The 18,761-nt window shown below is 31.5% G+C and overlaps 1 protein-coding gene across 7 annotated transcripts in view; it reads right to left on the reverse strand.

Annotated features, from left to right (window-relative positions):
* LOC118198845 (uncharacterized) overlaps positions 1 to 18,761 on the reverse strand; it is a 176,659-nt gene that overhangs the window by 129,745 nt on the left and 28,153 nt on the right. For all 7 annotated transcript variants that reach the window (XM_085811340.1, XM_085811339.1, XM_085811338.1 and 4 more), the window contains 2 exons: positions 11,779 to 13,780; positions 3,976 to 4,159 (listed from right to left, as the gene is read on the reverse strand). In XM_085811340.1, the coding sequence (XP_085667466.1) occupies positions 3,976 to 4,159; positions 11,779 to 13,779 (2,185 nt within the window). In that variant the 5' untranslated portion in view covers position 13,780. Of the gene's footprint in view, positions 1 to 3,975; positions 4,160 to 11,778; positions 13,781 to 18,761 lie in introns of those variants that run through there.

The raw sequence follows: 18,761 nt of genomic DNA on the forward strand, positions 1-18,761 counted from the left end.
AAGTAACGCATTGCATGTTGCATCGTCATGCACTTGCGTCGAAAGCATTGCCAGAAAGTTTAAAACAACATCTAACTACAGCAGTAAATGTAGTAAAATACATCCGAGGGCAAGCGCTTAATCTTCGCATTTTTCGTGCATTTTGCGAAGAAATCAGTGCTGATCATACCATGCTCCTATATCACACCAAAATACGATGGTTATCTAAGGATCGCATGCTGAACAGAGTTTTTGAATTGCGTGAGGAAATTATTCAATTACTGACAAGTCAAAAATGTTATTTAGTAAAAGATTTTGAGAATAATGATGCAATGCTGAGGCTTGCCTACTTAGCAGACATATTTAGTCATTTAAATGAATTGAATCTATCAATGCAAGGATATGGTATAAATATAATAATATCTAGTGAAAAATTATCTTCATTTATCGCAAAATTAGAAATTTGGATACATCGAGTAGAAAAGGGGAATTTGGCAAACTTTCTCTTGCTTGATTCTGTTATTGCGAAAAATGAAAAGAATACAATTATACCCGACATTGTAATACATTTGAGACAATTGAGTGAATCATTCAATGGATACTTTTCTACCGGAAATATTACCAAAACTCAGAGATGGATACTGGATCCATTTCTATTTGACTTAAATTTGATGGATGATAGTGATCTGTAAAAAGATCAACTTATTGAAATGCAAGCACACTTGTTAGATACAAATACATGTTCAAATAGAATTCGAACAATTAGAATTGCAACAATTCTGGTATTCACAGTTACAACGTTATCCAGAGTTGGCCAACGGAGCACTGCAGTTACTCTTTCCCTTTGCTACCACCTACTTGTGCGAAATGAGATTTTCATCGCTTTTGCATATAAAATCTAAAGTGAGAAATCGCGTAAATGCAAGTGATGACTTACGCGTATATCTTTCAAAAAAGGAACCTCGCTTCGCCAGTATAATAATGAACAAACAACAGACTAGTCATTAATAAAAATAATATTGTTTTGTATTTATATAAAATGTACAATGTTTTTCAATAAACAATTTGCAAAAAATGTATTTTTCTAGACTAAAAAAATTAAAACACATTTTTCAATGTGGTGCGGGAGATATATTTTCAGATTCAATGGGGTGCAACTCACTAGAAAGGTTAAGAAGCACTGTCTTATAGTATTTGGAACAATTTGCATATATCCATCAAAACTTTTCTGTCAAAAGAGTTTCATATCATGTTAATACTGTTAAAACAATTTCATGTCATCTACAACATTTTTACCCAGCAAACCAAAACTCTGAAATTATTTCAATTTTGAATAAGTTTTTCTACAAGCATGCATATATTTCAAATATAATTATTCTGCTATTTATAAAGCAAAGTAATACAGATACATTTATGTCATAATGGCCATCATGATAGAAAATTACTTAGGTAGATGTTTATTCCCCACGAAGGTGGTAACAAAAGAACTCTGTTAAAATAGCAAGCGCTGTGTAGCTATTTTAAATACTTAAACTGAAACATGCAGAACTGTATTTGTATCTAACAAGTGTGAGAATGCGCAATGGTACTGTTATTTTAATTTAATCTGTAGCTATTCTGTTTTGGCACCGAATTTTCATTGTTAAACTTGGCAGAATTTTGGTCTGATTGCTGTATAACTGTAACTGTATATAATATAACTTGTAAGTGGTCCAATCCCTATGAAATTATAACTGTATCCAGACCTACGTAAATGTAACTGTATATGCCTTCTAGCAATTTTAAAAAATTGAAGGTACTGGAAATTCTCGTCGGCTGGGGGAAAAAACTAAGCGAGACTGGAGAAAGCATCATTTCTCAGTTACATTTAGAGTTTATCTCAGAGTACTGAGAGATAACTGTCTGTGTTTTACATTTGAGGTTTTTTATTGTGGTTTGAGGTTTAATTTTTTATAGTAGTTTGAGATGGCAATGACTGATTATGCTTTGTCATACTGAGAAGAGCTCTACAAGTACTTTCATGAAAAGTTCCACAATTGTAAAGTGTTTACTTTGGGAAAATAATTTCCATGAAGCTATCATTGGTTCTGTGTGCATTTAATCCATTAGGAACTTATATGCAACTATACATAGTACATACATACAATATAATACTATTGTATATCTGCCGTACAATGCATTCAAAATCCCACTATCTATTCTGGCTGATTGATGGATGTATAATTTCAGGGAGTGTAAAACAGAGATGTTATCACTTACAGTAAGATTAATAATAGATAGAACAAAACAATAAGCTGTTTCAAACCTGAAAGCTAAGTAGGCGTGCAATTTGCTATATTAAATTAAATTCCTCAGAATCTAACCCTACTACACCAGTAATCCCTGCTACTACACCAACAAAAGAAAACCAATTGGACCAGTATTTACAATACCACTTTTCAAATTAATAGATGTTGGGGCTTTACTTAATATTTAGATCAGACAGAAATATGCGAGCCCATCCACAATCACTCAAGCGCAGAAAGTATGGTTGCACTTAACACCAATACAAGGTCCATCAATGTACCATCAATGATTACTTAGCCAGCAAGTGTTTGATATAATCATCCAGAATCATATATTTATCTAAAATGAAATATTTACAGTCACAATCTGATCTGTGCATAATAATAGTAACAATAACAAAAAGTGCTATTGCACACGCAGTAAAAGCTAAATAATTTCAGAAATTAATTTACTTTTTCAACTAGTATTCCAGCATACTTTTTCTAAAAAATTATCTGCAGATATGTATAATAAAAACAGTTAATAATTTTGCAGCCATGTTGAATTTTTATTTTTCTTGTTAATACCTAAAAATATGAAGGGAATCATAGACATTTGTGGGTTATCAAAACTCTACTGTACTTCTGAAAAGTATGCTTCTTCAAAGAAATAACAAGACACATGTCCATGGTGTCAAAATATGACTATTAAGAGCTTCCATTGTTGTTAAAATGGTTTTAAGGATAAAAAAGAAGAGCTTGAAATATAAGGCACCATTATTTTGCAGTAAGGAAAATATGGAATGCGCAGAAATGTTGCCAAACTAGGAGAGAAAAACCTGGTTTTACAAAAACCATAACTTGGAGGTTACTGTCAGGCCATCACTGCAGGCTAAATATCTATCTCTGTAATAATTTTAAGCTGTGGGTACATGAAATATTGTTTGCTGCAAGAGTACATTTCATCTGAGCATAAGTAAAGAATAGTAGTATTTGTGGCAGTCCTACAGCTTTTGGTCTCTTTTGACAGTTATTATACAAGTTACCATATATTAGCATAGACAGGAAATGCAGCAATATTTAGCAATCTTTTAAAAGCTGACAAATCAACTTTGAGGTTGAAATTAGATCTCAAATACCATTTGATTACCAAATTAGAAGTCAAATACCATACTGGGATTGTAAAAGAGGAATTAGGGCAATTTTAGGCACCTTAAATGCATTTTATTTGCAATAAATAGTTTTACTTTTGAAATACAGCTGCATTTTAAAATAGAAATCATGCAACATTTCTTTTTACCAATTAGTAATTTAATTTTTTAAATTGCATTACGTATATAATAATTCAATCAAATTCGCACCGGCCATCGTGAACTAATTGTTAGAGTAACATATAAATGGCAAAACTATTCTGTTTTTCAAAATTACTATAATGGCTATGTTATTTTAATGCAGGTAATTTAATGCAAATAATTTAAATATGCAGAATTCTATGCTATAGAAATGACACAAAAGACAAGGGCAAAAATCATATAAAATAATGCATTTTAATTCCCCCTCTTCCCTCAAATTCCTTCCTTTCTTAGACTTATGTCAACCTCAGTTGCTCCTTTGCTTTATTTTATTCATAGTGGCAAACTTCATTTCTGCTTACACTCTTTATTCATTTTAAATAAAATAAAACATACGATAATAAATTTGAAGAAAAATATTAGAAAAAAATTATACTTACGTTTTTCACTTAATTTCAATATTTCTAATGAATCATTTTTTGAAGAAAATTTCTTCATGCTCTCACGGAAAAATATTTTTTTACCTTCAAGCCTAGGATCAATAACAAGCATGCCTTTACATCCAGCATATCTTATTTGCATAGCAGAAGGTTTTTTATCTTCAATATCTAACTTTTTATAAACCTAACAAGTAAGAGACAAATTAACATAAAAAATTAGATTGCACTTAAGAATATTCAAAGTTTTTTTATAGCAGAAGTACACAGTGCCTTACCAACGTAATCAGACACTTTTAATTTCCATAAATAATGTCAATTTCAAATGCATAAAATAAATTATAAGTTAAAAAAATGTACACATCTATGTATATGGCAACTGAGAACTTTTTAAGGACTTATAAATAAATGGGAACCAAATAAATTAAAAATAATTATCTATACAATTGATTTCAGTATTGTAACAGCATTCTAATAATAAAATAGAAGCATGTAGAATGAATCATTGTTAATACAAAATGTAAAACAAATTTGACAATACAACCAATTCTGTAAATGTCATCAAATAATTAACATTAAATCAGAAAATTAATTTCTTGAAACATTTATATTTTACGCTTATAATAATTACTATTATTTTACATGGTAGATGTACATGGTCACTATTAAAAATTTCAGTATTTTCTGATTATCTGCACTTCCAATCACAGTGAACAATAGTACTGACCTGTTTTTGGTGCAATTTAAAAATATGCATGCATTAGTAGCCAATCCACACATGTGCATACTAAGTACATGGTTCGTACACATTTCTGCACATGGAAATTAAGTACTTTTAAGGACCATTAATAAAAAACATTAAGGACCTATGAGTGAATGGGAACTGAATAAATTCAGTTAAAAATATTATCTATGCCTGAACTTCCCTTTTTTAATACCATCCTAAAAATAAAATAGATCCGTAAGTAGGATGCATTATTATTAAACATGACTTAATTAACATAGTTATTACTAAGTCTGAGAATAAAATATATGAAATTTATCAAGGAGCATTATATATTTTACACTTATAAGAACTGAACATATTTGAAAGGAGATAAAGGACATGTTATTTATGTTTTACTAACAGTTTTATGTTGATTTTATTTTATATCTCATTTTGTCACATACTTGCTCAGTCTAGAGTTTTAGTAAATAGTAAGCAGATTTTATGTCAAGCGTCATAGGTTAAAATGAGAAGTAAAATCATAATCAGCATGATTCATAACAAGACTGGCTATTGTCACTGCTGCTGCTTGCCTAGAGAGAGCGACCTGCTGATCAGAACAAACCTGAAAGGCCTGATGTAGTCATGGTTGGCAAGTTCTGAAAGTTAGCTGGGCTCTGTCTGACACCGTTAGTGTCGTAGCTTTGTGCAAAGTTCCAGGGTTTGTGACTCAGATAATATACTTTAAGGTTCTAATAAGCCACTAAAGCACCAGAGGTGATAAGTTGTTTTGCATTATTTCAAGTCTCACTAGATGCGAAGAATAAGTTTTACATGAATTTTTACATTTTTATATTTTATCTTGTGACTATGGTAAGGGTTAATGAAAGGCAATAACTTGCTTTAATATGCAGAGATAATTTTTAAGGACAAGCAGTTAGTTATAAGTAATTAAATTAGGTATAAGATAACCTTAGTCATTATGGATTTACATGGCCACTATTAAATTTTATTTATTTTTTAACAATAAAAATCCTAATTTAATAAATCCTAATTTAAAAAATTAAATATTAAAATCCTAATTTAATAAAATTTCACAGTTTAAAATACATGTAATTTATGACAGTGATTCTTAAGCAATATTCGGATAATTACACATTAAAAGCTACAAAACATTTATGATTTGTAGCAACAATACTCAACAAAAGATTTATGCGTGTTTTTAATTTCAAGCCTTCCCATATATTTTGGCTAATTTATATCGATTTCCTTCTCTTTAAGCACCTTTTCTAACAATTAGAAATTTGTCTCAATGCACAAAAGAATGTTCTCACCAGTTTTTGCATGTTTTTATCTCCTAACCTGTCAACCTGCCCACAATGTACCTATGAGGGTTTATTTGATCTGGTAAAAGTTAAATAGTCCAAAACACATCAACAGATATGAAGCAAATTATCGTTATGTCTGAAAGTAACTACATTGTCTGACAAAGGTTTAAATAAGATTCTTATTTAAAAAGAACTTAAAAAATAAAGGCATGTTTTTATGCTAACAAAATCAATTACAGCTCGTAGTGATGTAATGAAACAAGAAGAGTCAAATTCAAACTAAAAATATGGATTAGTGGTCAAAGACTATACAATTTAATTTCATTTTAGGCTGGCTCAATAACTCTATCATCATAACAAACTCAAATGTTGGCAATGGTAATCCAAGACGAATAATTATAAATTATCAGAGCTGGCAGGAACGAATGTAGGGAGCAAGTGGAGGTTAGAAGCACATTCTTGTCTTGCACTCCAAAAATCTCGGTTTAAAAACTGTCTAAGTGATTTGCATTCTGGTGAGAAAATGGAAAGGGGAAAATACAGTAAGGGCTGAAATTGTAAACAATTGGGTAATTTACATAATAATAACTGTACATATCTTTGAAGAATAATTTTGTTTTTCTTTATATATTTAGTTTCTTTTTTCCATGTTTCCCCCCCTCCATTTTAGAATTTTTGGATTTAATTAAAGATTTCTGATATTCTAAATATTTTTAGATTATCAGATATATCATTTAGATTGTATAGAAAAAGCTTCTAATTTTATTTCTTTAATAATATGAACATTCAGAAGGAATATGAAATATATATGGTAAGCTTCCGTTAGAGAATGATGTGGCATAATTTTTAGAATTTAGTGACACACTGAGCAATAAAGCCTAGATAGAAATGGCAAAACTTTTAGAATTTAGAACAGGCATTGGAAGCAGAATTTAGAAAGGCACCAGGCAGCAGAATTTAAGATCCACAGAGACTACATCAGATGGGAAAATGCCTAGTGCCAGCCCTGTGTATGATGCGTTAAGACATATTAGATGAATCTTTTAAATTGTCAATCTTCAATATCTTTATTAATAAAAGAATTTCTTTCTATAATGCCTGTCCATATGATAAGATTAGAAGCATTTTTGATATTTTCCATGTTTGTGTCTAGTGAAAAGTAGAGAAAATAAAGGGAAGATTAAAATGTTAAGAAAAAGATTCTAGAATCAGAAGTAAAACATTCAACTATAATGTTGTTCTTCCAGACATTCTCCGAAAAGTAAGAAATTACGTATTAATACTATGGAGACAGTTTTCATTTTGTCACATTTTACTGGAATCTTCTAGAATCGTAGGTCTATAAATCTTGTCTTCATATCTTTCTAAACTTTTCAAGCTGCAATGTCTAAAATCCTAAAAAAATTTACCCCTATCAATTCTGTAACAGCATTAAGCCAGAAATATTTAAAAAAAAAAAAAAAAAAAAAAACGGAGGAAAAAAGTGCAAAATTAATTTTATAGAGAAATATAGGGCTTAATTAGATGTGCTGAAGCCCCGTAGAACACCGTCAGAAAAGATATACTCAAATAAATAAAAATCACAAATAAATCACTAATAATTAAATATTAATTATTAAAATAATTTAATAATTAATGCTTAAAAAATTAAATAGTTTAAATAAAAAATTTAAATATGAAGAGATAATAAAGACACAATAACACGCTGAATAAATACTAATTCAGAAGTCAAACAACAAAAATCAGCGTTATACCTACAAAATTTTCACAGGACTAGTTTCGATGGTTTTACCAAACCATCATCTTCAGCTGCAAAACCGCAAATGAACAAGATAGGAAATAATGATTAGATAAGATAAGAAAGCCTGGACAAGAATAAGCAATTGGCGCCATCTGTTGGCGAAACCAGAACTAAAACATAATTTCTCTAAAAGCCGAAGGCAAATTTGGATTGGAATTAGGATCGTTAACTAGAACAAAGATTTTTATGAATGTGAAATGCCTCTAGAAAATCCAGTTCTACTAGAACAGAAAGATTTTTATGAATGTGAAATGCCTCTAGAAAATCCAGTTCTCGGAGAACTGGATTTTCTAGAGGCATTTCACATTCATAAAAATTTTCTGTTCTAGTTAACGATCCTAATTCCAATCCAAATTTGCCTTCGGCTTTTAGAGAAATTATGTTTTAGTTCTGGTTTCGCCAACAGATGGCGCCACTTGCTTATTCTTGTCCAGGCTTTCTTATCTTATCTAATCATTATTTCCTATCTTGTTCATTTGCGGTTTTGCAGCTGAAGATGATGGTTCGGTAAAACCATCGAAACTAGTCCTGTGAAAATTTTGTAGGTATAACGCTGATTTTTGTTGTTTGACTTCTGAATTAGTATGAAGAGATAAATTAAAATTTAATAAGTGATTTTTAATATAATTTTATTATTAAACATAAAATTTTCGATACCAAATTTCTACTGAAATTTTGTTCAGGTACAAAAAAGAAGTGTCACAGCTTTCTTATTTAAGGCTCCGGGTAGAATTATGATTTATCCCCAAAACTAAGAAGTACTGGAGCAGGGCTCGGGTGCAATTTAAGCTCTGGAGAAAACTGATGTATATTTTGAGAATTCTTAATATTCTGAGACAATTACATGAGGAAAACTCTTACCATGAAAATATTAAAAATACACTTTTAATTAATTACATAGCTAGTTTGCTTTTGTTGTTTCGTAAATGGTGCTTTATAGCATAAACCTTGCTTATTTTCCACATATAATAAATGGCCGAAATGGAACTTTATAATATCACAGCAAAAAATAAAAATGCTTTATTTTAATCTTCTCATAAATATAATTCAAAAATATTAACATTATTTAAATGAAATTTATCAATGTTACAATGTTCTAAAAATATCTGTAAAAAAAATTCTAAATTTATTAAATTAAACTAATTTTTTCATAAACATAAGTACTATAAAATAAAAAAGGGCTATATTTGGTGATTTATTGCCGACTAACAGAAAAGTATCTACATTTTTTGCGAGATTAGTGGATCTGTATATAAAATGGTGGCATATGATTCCATTAAAAATCTTCTATAGGAACAGATCTAAGTCACCAAATTTAGAACAGTTTAATTAAAGAATTCACATCCCCAAAAGCGAAAAGTTGTTTAAGAGCTCTTCATTAGAAAAAATGAAATAATTTGGAAATGTGTATGTTTCACTTCTAGCTCAGGAACTCGAAAATCCCACCATTTATATTAGAAATAGGAACAAATTATAACTCATGAACACATATTTGTCAGCAATTCGCCAAAAATATTACTCCAAAATGTTAATTTACATTCAAAACAGCAGTCGTAAAAACAGACAGAAATTTTAGAATATTAAAATTAAGGACCTTCTGACGATTTTGGCCGAAATTATGGACTTTTAAGGACCAAAAATCAATTCTAAAAAACTTAAGGACTTTTAAGGACCATACAAACTTTGTAAGTAAGTGTTTGAGTATAGATGAATTTGTACTTTAAAAATTTTTCGTCATTTTGGTGAACAACAACCACCAGCTGTAAAAATGTAAATATCAACCACACAAGTATTTTTCTCATAAAATTCCATGCTTCTTATGAAATGCTTCCTTTGATTATGATTTATGAAAATAACATCACTTTTGAATTGTAAAAAGAAGCAAGCAAAAGTTTTTTGTCAATTCAAAAAGAGTTGGCAAGGAAAATACAATTTTTTTTTTTTTTGGTTACTTGCTTTTGTTCATATCAATCACCTGTTACAAAATAACGGACTGAATGGATACAGGGTCCCGATTCACAGTGCATGACTGATGTAAATGTTTTGTTTTTAGTTTAGAACCAAGTAGCAGAATGAATCAAATATGAAATCACATGAAGAACAGTAACAATAGTTGCAGTGTATATATATTTGTAATGTACAGGGTGATTATAATTACAGTTTCAATTTCAAAATGCTCTAACTTTCAAACTACTTGTCAGAATGACTTAATATTTTAGTAGAACAATCGTGAGGCAATGGAATGTTGTTTGGAGAAGGAAAAAAAATAATTCCAAAATATGCCTATAGATGGCGCTGTCAGGGTTTGTATTGCTGTTGGTATGCAAATTACTAAAACGTAACACACACACTGCAGACATGGCAAAGATAAAAACGCAGAACGCTAACGACACACATTTTGTCTGAGTGCTTCATTATGACTCTGCCGAATAAGGTTCATGCTCTTCTCGTGAAGTTTTTCTATCAGAGTGATGACTGTGCATTAACAGCTATCAGGTAGTTCCAGGCATTAAAAAGCATAAAATCCAGCCCAGTGACCACATATGGCCTGCGGAAAATGTTAGATAAATTTGAGGAGACCGGTTCATTTGACATCAAATGAGGTAGAAGACGAAAACCAGTTTTCGCATCAGCAGTGGAAAATGTGGCCACAGAATTCAGCGTTACAAGAACAGACTAACAGTGATGCAGTGCACAGGAAATCGCCTGAGTGTTGGATATGCGTTTCAGCACGGTGCATAAAGTCTTACCGAACATCTTGCATTGTTATCCGTATAAGATAACTCACGTGCAGCAGTTGCTATCTGCTGACCTGGAAACATGTGAATTGTTTGCATTACAATTTCTTGCCCGGATGGAAGTGAATAATGAATGGCCTTGGAATATTCTGTGGTCTGACGAAGCTCATTTTTATTTGCAAGGTTCTGTAAATACGCAAAATTGCAGGATATGGGCAATCGAGAATTACCTTTTCACTCTGAAAAGGTCACTGTCTTGTGCAGAATAACGACAGCATTTATTGTCGGTCCGTTCCTCTTCAAAGAGCTCACAGTTGTGAGTCGCATTACCTGTGCCGTTACTGGCAAGCGGTATGAGGCACTTTTGCTTAACCATGTCCTTCCGGCAAATCAGCAGCGTTAATGCGTGGATCGCACAATATTCATGCAAGATGGCGCTTCTCCGCACATTGCTACTGGTATGAAGCAGCTGCTGATCACTCATTTCAGAGATGATAGAATCATATTCCACCATTTTATATACAGATCCACTAATCTCGCAAAAAAAGTAGATACTTTTCTGTTAGTCGGCAATAAATTACCAAATATAGCCCTTTTTTATTTTGTTTTATAGTACTTATGTTTATGAAAAAATTAGTTTAAAATGAAATAATTATTCATTTAAGGAAAATATGAAAATCAGTTGTTTCCTTCTCAAAATTGCTTATTTCGTTAATCCAACAAAACGAAAATGACACTAGCATAGACACCAAAGATCCTATGCAAGACAACATATGAATGGAGAAAATGTCCTAATTTCATATAGGTTACCAGAGTTAAAACTATCATTAATGGCATTTCAATTTACAATTTCATTGGAAAATATTCCACCTGTTTTATATGCTTGACAACATGTTTGAACTTAACAGGAATTTATTTTCGTTCTGTTCCCCCATTTCAGTTTATATAGGAGTTTTGGGTAAATTTTTAAAGAAAAAACACACTCTCCACTTACATGATCAGCTAACATTCAGAAATATGTGGTAGTTATAATTTAAAGTAAAATTAATTTTATGATACACATATAGTCAGAAAAATTTACATATTTAAAAAATCTAATTTTCAAGCTCTAACTTCAATATTTTAAATTTTTAATTTATTTCCACTTTATATTATTCATGTGGTTCTGAAAGTCAATAAACATAAAAAAATAACAAATTTCTTTATTTTGTAATTGTTATAATTTATACTCACTTCTTCTGCAATTTCCAATGATATACGCCCAACACCATCGGAAAAAGTATATTGTTCAACTTCTTCTTTACTTTCTTCTCGCTCATTGACTGACAGCTCTACAAGAAATTTTTCTGGTCTATCCTCTTCAATGTCTAAATTATCTGTAAGATACTTCACTATTCCCCATTTAACATCATCTTCTGGACAGTCAACATTTGTATATTCTTGAGGAACTGTTATGTTTACCATAGCCTGAGAAAATGTCTGTCCCATCCTAGCCATAAACTTAGGGACTTGTTTGATTTTATCTATATCACCAAATTCCTTACGAATTTTATCAGCTGTTCTTCCCTCATTATCACAAGCATAAAACCACAAACCGTGGGCTCTCAATTGACTAGTGGAACTTCCAACGTAATTATAACATCGTTTACCAACTTTAATGCCTTTTAATAAAGGAGTTTTAAAATGTTCTTTGAAAAATTCCCTTAATTGCACATTTTTATTAGCAACTGGACCATGAGCCAATGTCATATTTATTGTCTCTAAATTGGTATCCCTAATGGAAATTCGCAATGAGAAGTCTGGATTACAACTCCGTAAAGCACGACTTTTTAATGTAGGTTGTGGAGGCAAAAACATTACGTGTGTTGGCATACATATAGCTCGTTTTATTAACAACAAATTATTTTGTTGATTTTCAGTATTAATAAGGTTTCCTTTATTTTGAGTAGTTACTAGAGAAATTTGATTTACAAACTTGTCATACAAAATTGGAAGAGAATGCATTAATATTACAACATTTCCTTTATTAAATGAGTAATATAACTGATAAAGTGCTTCAGATAATGCTTCTGAATTTTCTTCGCTTTTTTCCAGTACAAAACTTTTAAACTGATCTAGTTCTTTTCGTAATATTAACTGATCTGCAGCTTCAAAGCTGCGAGATAAAAGGCACTGGAATGCATAGAAACATTCAAAATTATTTATGTGAAACAAAGGCACTGAATTTTCACTTGACACAACATTTACAGGAGCGAAATAAACTTTCATATTTTTGTTATGGTTTACTAGCTGCACCAATAAATCGTAATTTTCAGTGGCAAAGTTTAAGCCTAGAACAGTATTCATACTAAATTCTTTCTTCATGTTTGATGGACATCTTTTGAACAGATCAACTGCACGGAACCATCCAGTTCCAGAATGCAGATCTTGATATGAAATGTAACTTTCATCCTCCTCATCCTGTTCAACTGCATAGATTAGAGGAGCCTGCAACATACGGAAATAGGCTACAAATCCATCTCTTCTTGACACTATTACTGAATGAAAGGCATTGTAATGGATTGTTAATTTATATAACCGATGAGATTTAGCACTTCGCTTTTTAACTTTCAAATGAGATTCACCAACAACAAAGTAAAGTTCTAATCTTTTATAATCATGTAGAAACTTGACTTTGATTTGGGTTACTTTAAAACCGTGCTGCTGTAATGTACTTCCACTATCAAAACGAGATACAAAATTCATCAATCCAACAAAATTTCCAAGCTCAAATTTATCTAATATAAAATATTTATCGACTGTCTCTATACTACTGTCAATCATATACATTAACTCATGTTTCAACCATAATTCTGATCCCAAAATATATCCTTTCCGAAAAGAACTAAAGAGTTTTACTAACCGACTATAATCAGTATTAATGTCTCTTTCAATCTGAATTCTGCAATATATATTATACAAATATTCTTGATGAAACATAGCATTTTCCTTTTGAAACTTGTACAAAGATTTATTGTTTGTATCTTCTTTTGTAAGTTCAGTATTTGGGACAAAATCTTTAATAAACATAGGAGAATCACAAAAGTTCGAGAGATGCTTCTTCAAGTTTAATAAAGGTCCAGTTGGTTTAAATTCTATTCCACTTTGTTTTAATTCAAATAATTTGTTTACATCAGGTAGTTCTTCACATGATGGCAGCCATAAAAATTCCAACTGAAAAGACGATTCAGTCATCCTGAAAAATATATAGTTGTGATTTCAAATAAGTCAAAACAAGATAATGTAATCTGCAATACTGTACTCTTTTTGATTGTTGCAAATATATCAAGAAAAGTATACTAAAAGTTGAAAACTCATACTGTCTACTAAAGTACTTCAAAGGAAATTTAATTGTTAAATGAGTAATACAAAGTATTTCAACCATACATCAATTGGCAGGTGACGGAGAGCAGACTCCTCTTTACCAAAGATTAGCAGGAATTATCATCATCTTCCAATCAGTAGTTTATTACAACATAAATAATTCTGAGGTAGACAAGAGTGGGAGTACTCAAATGATCGATTAGAGATGACTATCTTTTCTTAGTACATAATGAACAGTTTGGTCTTGCAGAAGTTAAGTGCATCTTCTAACTAAAGATGTAATTTTAAGAGTATAAGATCTAAAATGATACTAATTAAACTAAAATTAATATTAAAATTAAACCAAAAATAACTATACACAAACTACAAATTTATGAACACTAAAATTAAAAAATAAGTAAAGTGCTAGACTAAATAGAAAGGTATTTAAAGTTTTTAATGCAAATGATCTTTCACTTACACATTTAAAAGTAAAATTATGTTTAAAGTGAATGTGCGTCATTATAAACTAAGGTAAAAATTGAATTACTATGTTTAATACTTAAATTTTTTATCAGTTCTTGGAGGTCTTTGAATAGTTATTTAACACTTGTTCTATTGTAATTATCACTTCTGAACTTCATTGGTGTCTTCATTCTGTTTGACAAATTACCTTGCTTTATAGCTAAAATAATGGTGATTGTATTGCAAATGTTCTTAATTAATGCACGGTTTTGATAATAAATTCTTTAAAAGAGTTTAAACTGCAGGTCGGTTGAGGTCAATGTGAGGCAACTTTAGGTGAACACTAAAAGGCATAATGGTTAGGAGAGCCATCTAATCTACAGTACTTATATTTCAGATGCAAAAATGATGAAAACAGGTTGGAAAGAGGCCATGCCTGTAATAAACAGCTGGCCATGCCTGTAATAAGTCAGCTGTGAGATAGCTATGTGTCTATTTGTGCTGACTTCAGAAATGAAACTGTATGTGTGTCTTCCTATTTCTCCTAAAACCCATTCTATCTGCCACTGCTGCAGTGTCTTTTCATGTAAAATTAAGTGAAATTGCTGGGATATTTAGCTCCTCTGTTATATAATTATCGCTTCCTTCTTGCACTAGTCTGTCCCCCTGCTTTGTTACCTATAAGACCTACATGGACTTTAAACCAGTAAGTTATATATAGACTTGATTATTGTATTGTAAGAGATGTTGGATATTTGCAATTAAGAGGGAGGTAGTTTGTGATTTATAATACAGAGTTAAATAGACATATTATATTTTCGGTGTAGATAATTGCATTTCCTGATGCTATTTTAATTATACATTGGCTGGCTATAGTATAATAGCTAATGCTTCAGCTTGAAAAACACTATTCTGTTCTTTGAGAAGTCCTTCAAGGTATGGTGTTCCCGCTCCCTCTCTAATCATACAAAAGCGCTGCCAAATCCTTCAATAGATTTAAAGCCATCTGTGACTATAATTAATATGCATCTGTTGCATAATAAAATTACTTTGCATATTGTTGATTAGGATCTGCATGGCTGATCCTTTTAGTCCAGAATGTGTCTGTAAAATCTTCAAAGGATGTTCATATTGTATTGGACTGTATGTCATATTGTTGAAGGTAACGTCTTGTTAAGAACTACTGAAAGATTCTTGAACAAACAACCTGCCATTCTGCTCACATTATGAAGGAGGATCAATTCAGATATCATACAGCAAAATGAGTAATGTCTTTGTTTTTCAAATTCATTCCAAATAATTTTCAAATTCGTTTCTCCAAAATTTCATTTTGTGAATATACAGTAGACTTGATTTTTTGAATATACAGATTTTGGCCCCAGTTGGGTCCTAGAAACTGGCATATTTTACGAACTATTGCATTTGTTTAGAGTGAAAGAGCTTGAATATGGGAAATACAGTAAGTGCTGGATCCCATGTGAGACCGAGATATTTTAGTTGCTTCAAAACTGTAACATTTTAATCGAGGAGTTTAATACATGGGAATCTTGATGGACTGGTATCTGGTCTTGGTATTATTACTGTTGCTGACTTTTCTATTGATACTTCAAGTTGTAAATTTTGGCACAGAGTTACAAATACACTGGTGGTCAATTGCTAAGGACAGATGACAGTAGCAGCAACCACAAAATGGGTCATAAGAAAATGGGAAAGTTAGCATAAGTGCAGCATATAGTAAGACATGTTGTGCATATGCAAATTTTGGGTTACTGAAGTTGTTCCTCATGTGATGCACTGATAAAAGAGATGAAGAATTTGATGCATAGTGACCTTTGTTATTCAAAAGCCAAATTTAACAGGAAAGAAACAATTGAAAAACTTGCAATTTACAGTATGTCTTCTCAACATCACTCAGATGATTTTTCACATGATTGTATTACTGGCAATATTGAAGAAGGGCAAAAAATAACAGATGTTGCTAGGGAGTTCGACGTCAGCCAGTGTTGTTTCAAGGCTTTGGAAATAATTTCAAACGAATGGAATGTGTAGCAAACGTCAAGGGAAAGGTCTTGTTCACAGTGCGATGCTTATAGGTGCATAGTGCTATCGACAAAAAGAACCAGCGCAGCACACCTATTAAAGTAGCAAATCACTTACTTGCTGCTACTGACAACCAAATCTCCTGAAAAATGTCGCTAGACATTTGCATCAAGAAGGACTATACTACTGTTTGTCAAAACAGCAACATACTGCCCATTTGCAATGGTACTGGGAGCATCATAATTGGACTTTATAGAATTTGGCTTGTGCACTGCTGATCATCCAGAAAATATCCAGGAAAGGACTGATATCCGAGATGCAATATCATGGTATGGGCTGGCACATTGATCAATCAGCCGTACAACCCTACATGTAGTTGCAACTGGGACTATGACTCGGCAGTGATACATTAATGATGTTCTGCTGTCTCATGTTGACATGCTCTGTGATGCTGTTGACAATCAATTTGTTTTCATGGATGACATTGCAACACGTCATTGATCAGTCGCTGTCCAGAGTATCTAGAGAGCAAGGATATTCAATGCCTCAAATAGCTAGCACAATCTCCAGATCTGAATCCCACTGAAAATGTTCAGATACTTCGGGGAGGAATCTACTGGTCGAAAATGCCCTCTAATAAACAAGGACACGCTTATCCATGCAATGACAAAGGAATGGGATAAATTACCCCAAGAACTGTTGGATATGTGCGCAAAGTATGACACAACAAGTGGAATGTTATTTCACCCTCCATGGTAGCCATATCTTGAAATATCTTATGCCAGAATGCCTGCAGACAGTAATTGCATTTTTTTCACTTTTATGTATTCAGGACAATATTATACATATCCAGTGCATATTACATAGTCAGCACATTTTGTCTCTTGAGCATTTTTCAAAGCTTTCTAGATTTCAGAGCACAATAAATTACCTTTATTGTTATGTCCTGGTATTCGGACATTATTTTATTTCACTTGGCATCCAAACACACTTATTTTTTAATGTGCTATATAGCCATTTGTGATTTGACCTTAGCAATTGTCCACCAGTTTGTTCTGCATGCTAGCAGTCCTCAACCGGTGGTAAGTAGGACAAAGATAGGTGGTATGCAAAGAAACAAGGCATTTTTAACTATTAAATTCAAACATTAAATAATCCACCTGAAGTGCACTGCCAAATATATCTAATTAAACAAAACTGTGAGACACATGACAGCAGGCTCCATTTAGTTAAAATCATTATAAATGCAATACAGCACTTACAATTTCAAAATTCTTGCTCGTGTGTCTATCAGTAAAATATGAAATGATTTGTTTAATTTTAAAGCATTTGGTAAAAAGTTAAAAAATAAAGTTAAAAAATAAGCTAATATTTTAAACTGTTCTAAATCTATTAATCACTGCTTCAAAAGAGATAACAATAAACATATACAAGACTTCCTTACAAACTTAAAATATTTTTTATTGCTTACCTACAGATACCATAGATATTAGCATTTATGGACACTAAGGGCTGATAGTTTATAATGGTAAAATAGATGACTATCTCTGAAAAGTTAGTTTTACAAACAAATTTATTAAAGACTGGTTTATTTAATAATTCACATGCAGATATATTGTAAAAAACACAGAACTTGCGCTTCAGCAACATAAACTAAAGTAAAGTTACAAAAGGTATGTATGGTCAAAAAGGAAATAGAAGTGCTGCAGTCAGTCAGACTGCATTACCAAGCTCATAGAATAAAATTTTAAATTGAATGTATAGTAGAACTTGGTTCTGAACTCCAGTCCTCCGGATCCATTGTGTTCTTCATTTGAAGACATAAAATATGAAATACTGGGAGATTACCACCCAAAAAGATTAGTTTCCGTAAGATTTTCATGCTATGCATTTCAAAGAAATTCCTAATTGGCTTAAATTCACTTTATAATGCAGCATTCAGATTGCTGAAGAATTTATATTACATTTAATTAGATATTCTAAATTTTATGGTTTCTGTCCAATTTCATTTCGTACTTATCTTGCACTTCATACTGAGAAAATCCTTACTAGGGAAGAAAAGCTTTTATAACAAAGCACTTTTAAATATGATAAAAATACAGTACAATCCTGCAAACTTGACAGAATGTGGACTGAGAGACTGTTGAATTTCCAAAAAGTTGAGTTTTGGAGAATAAAGGGAGGTTTTTTCAGAACTCCGAATATTTAACACTTTGATGCAAGCGATATGATTTTTATGATGTTTTAACTAAAATACTCTAGAAACAGATTATGATCCTAGAGACAAATAAAATATGAATTAAAAAAATCTATTTTTGCCCATTGATCTGCGGGTAGTGGTTGTGGAGGGAGTAGGGGGGGGAACTTAC

The sequence above is a fragment of the Stegodyphus dumicola genome, chromosome 2 (assembly GCF_044657685.1).
Source record: "Stegodyphus dumicola isolate Sdum_Otavi_A_Nest chromosome 2, ASM4465768v1".
NCBI lineage: Eukaryota > Metazoa > Arthropoda > Arachnida > Araneae > Eresidae > Stegodyphus > Stegodyphus dumicola.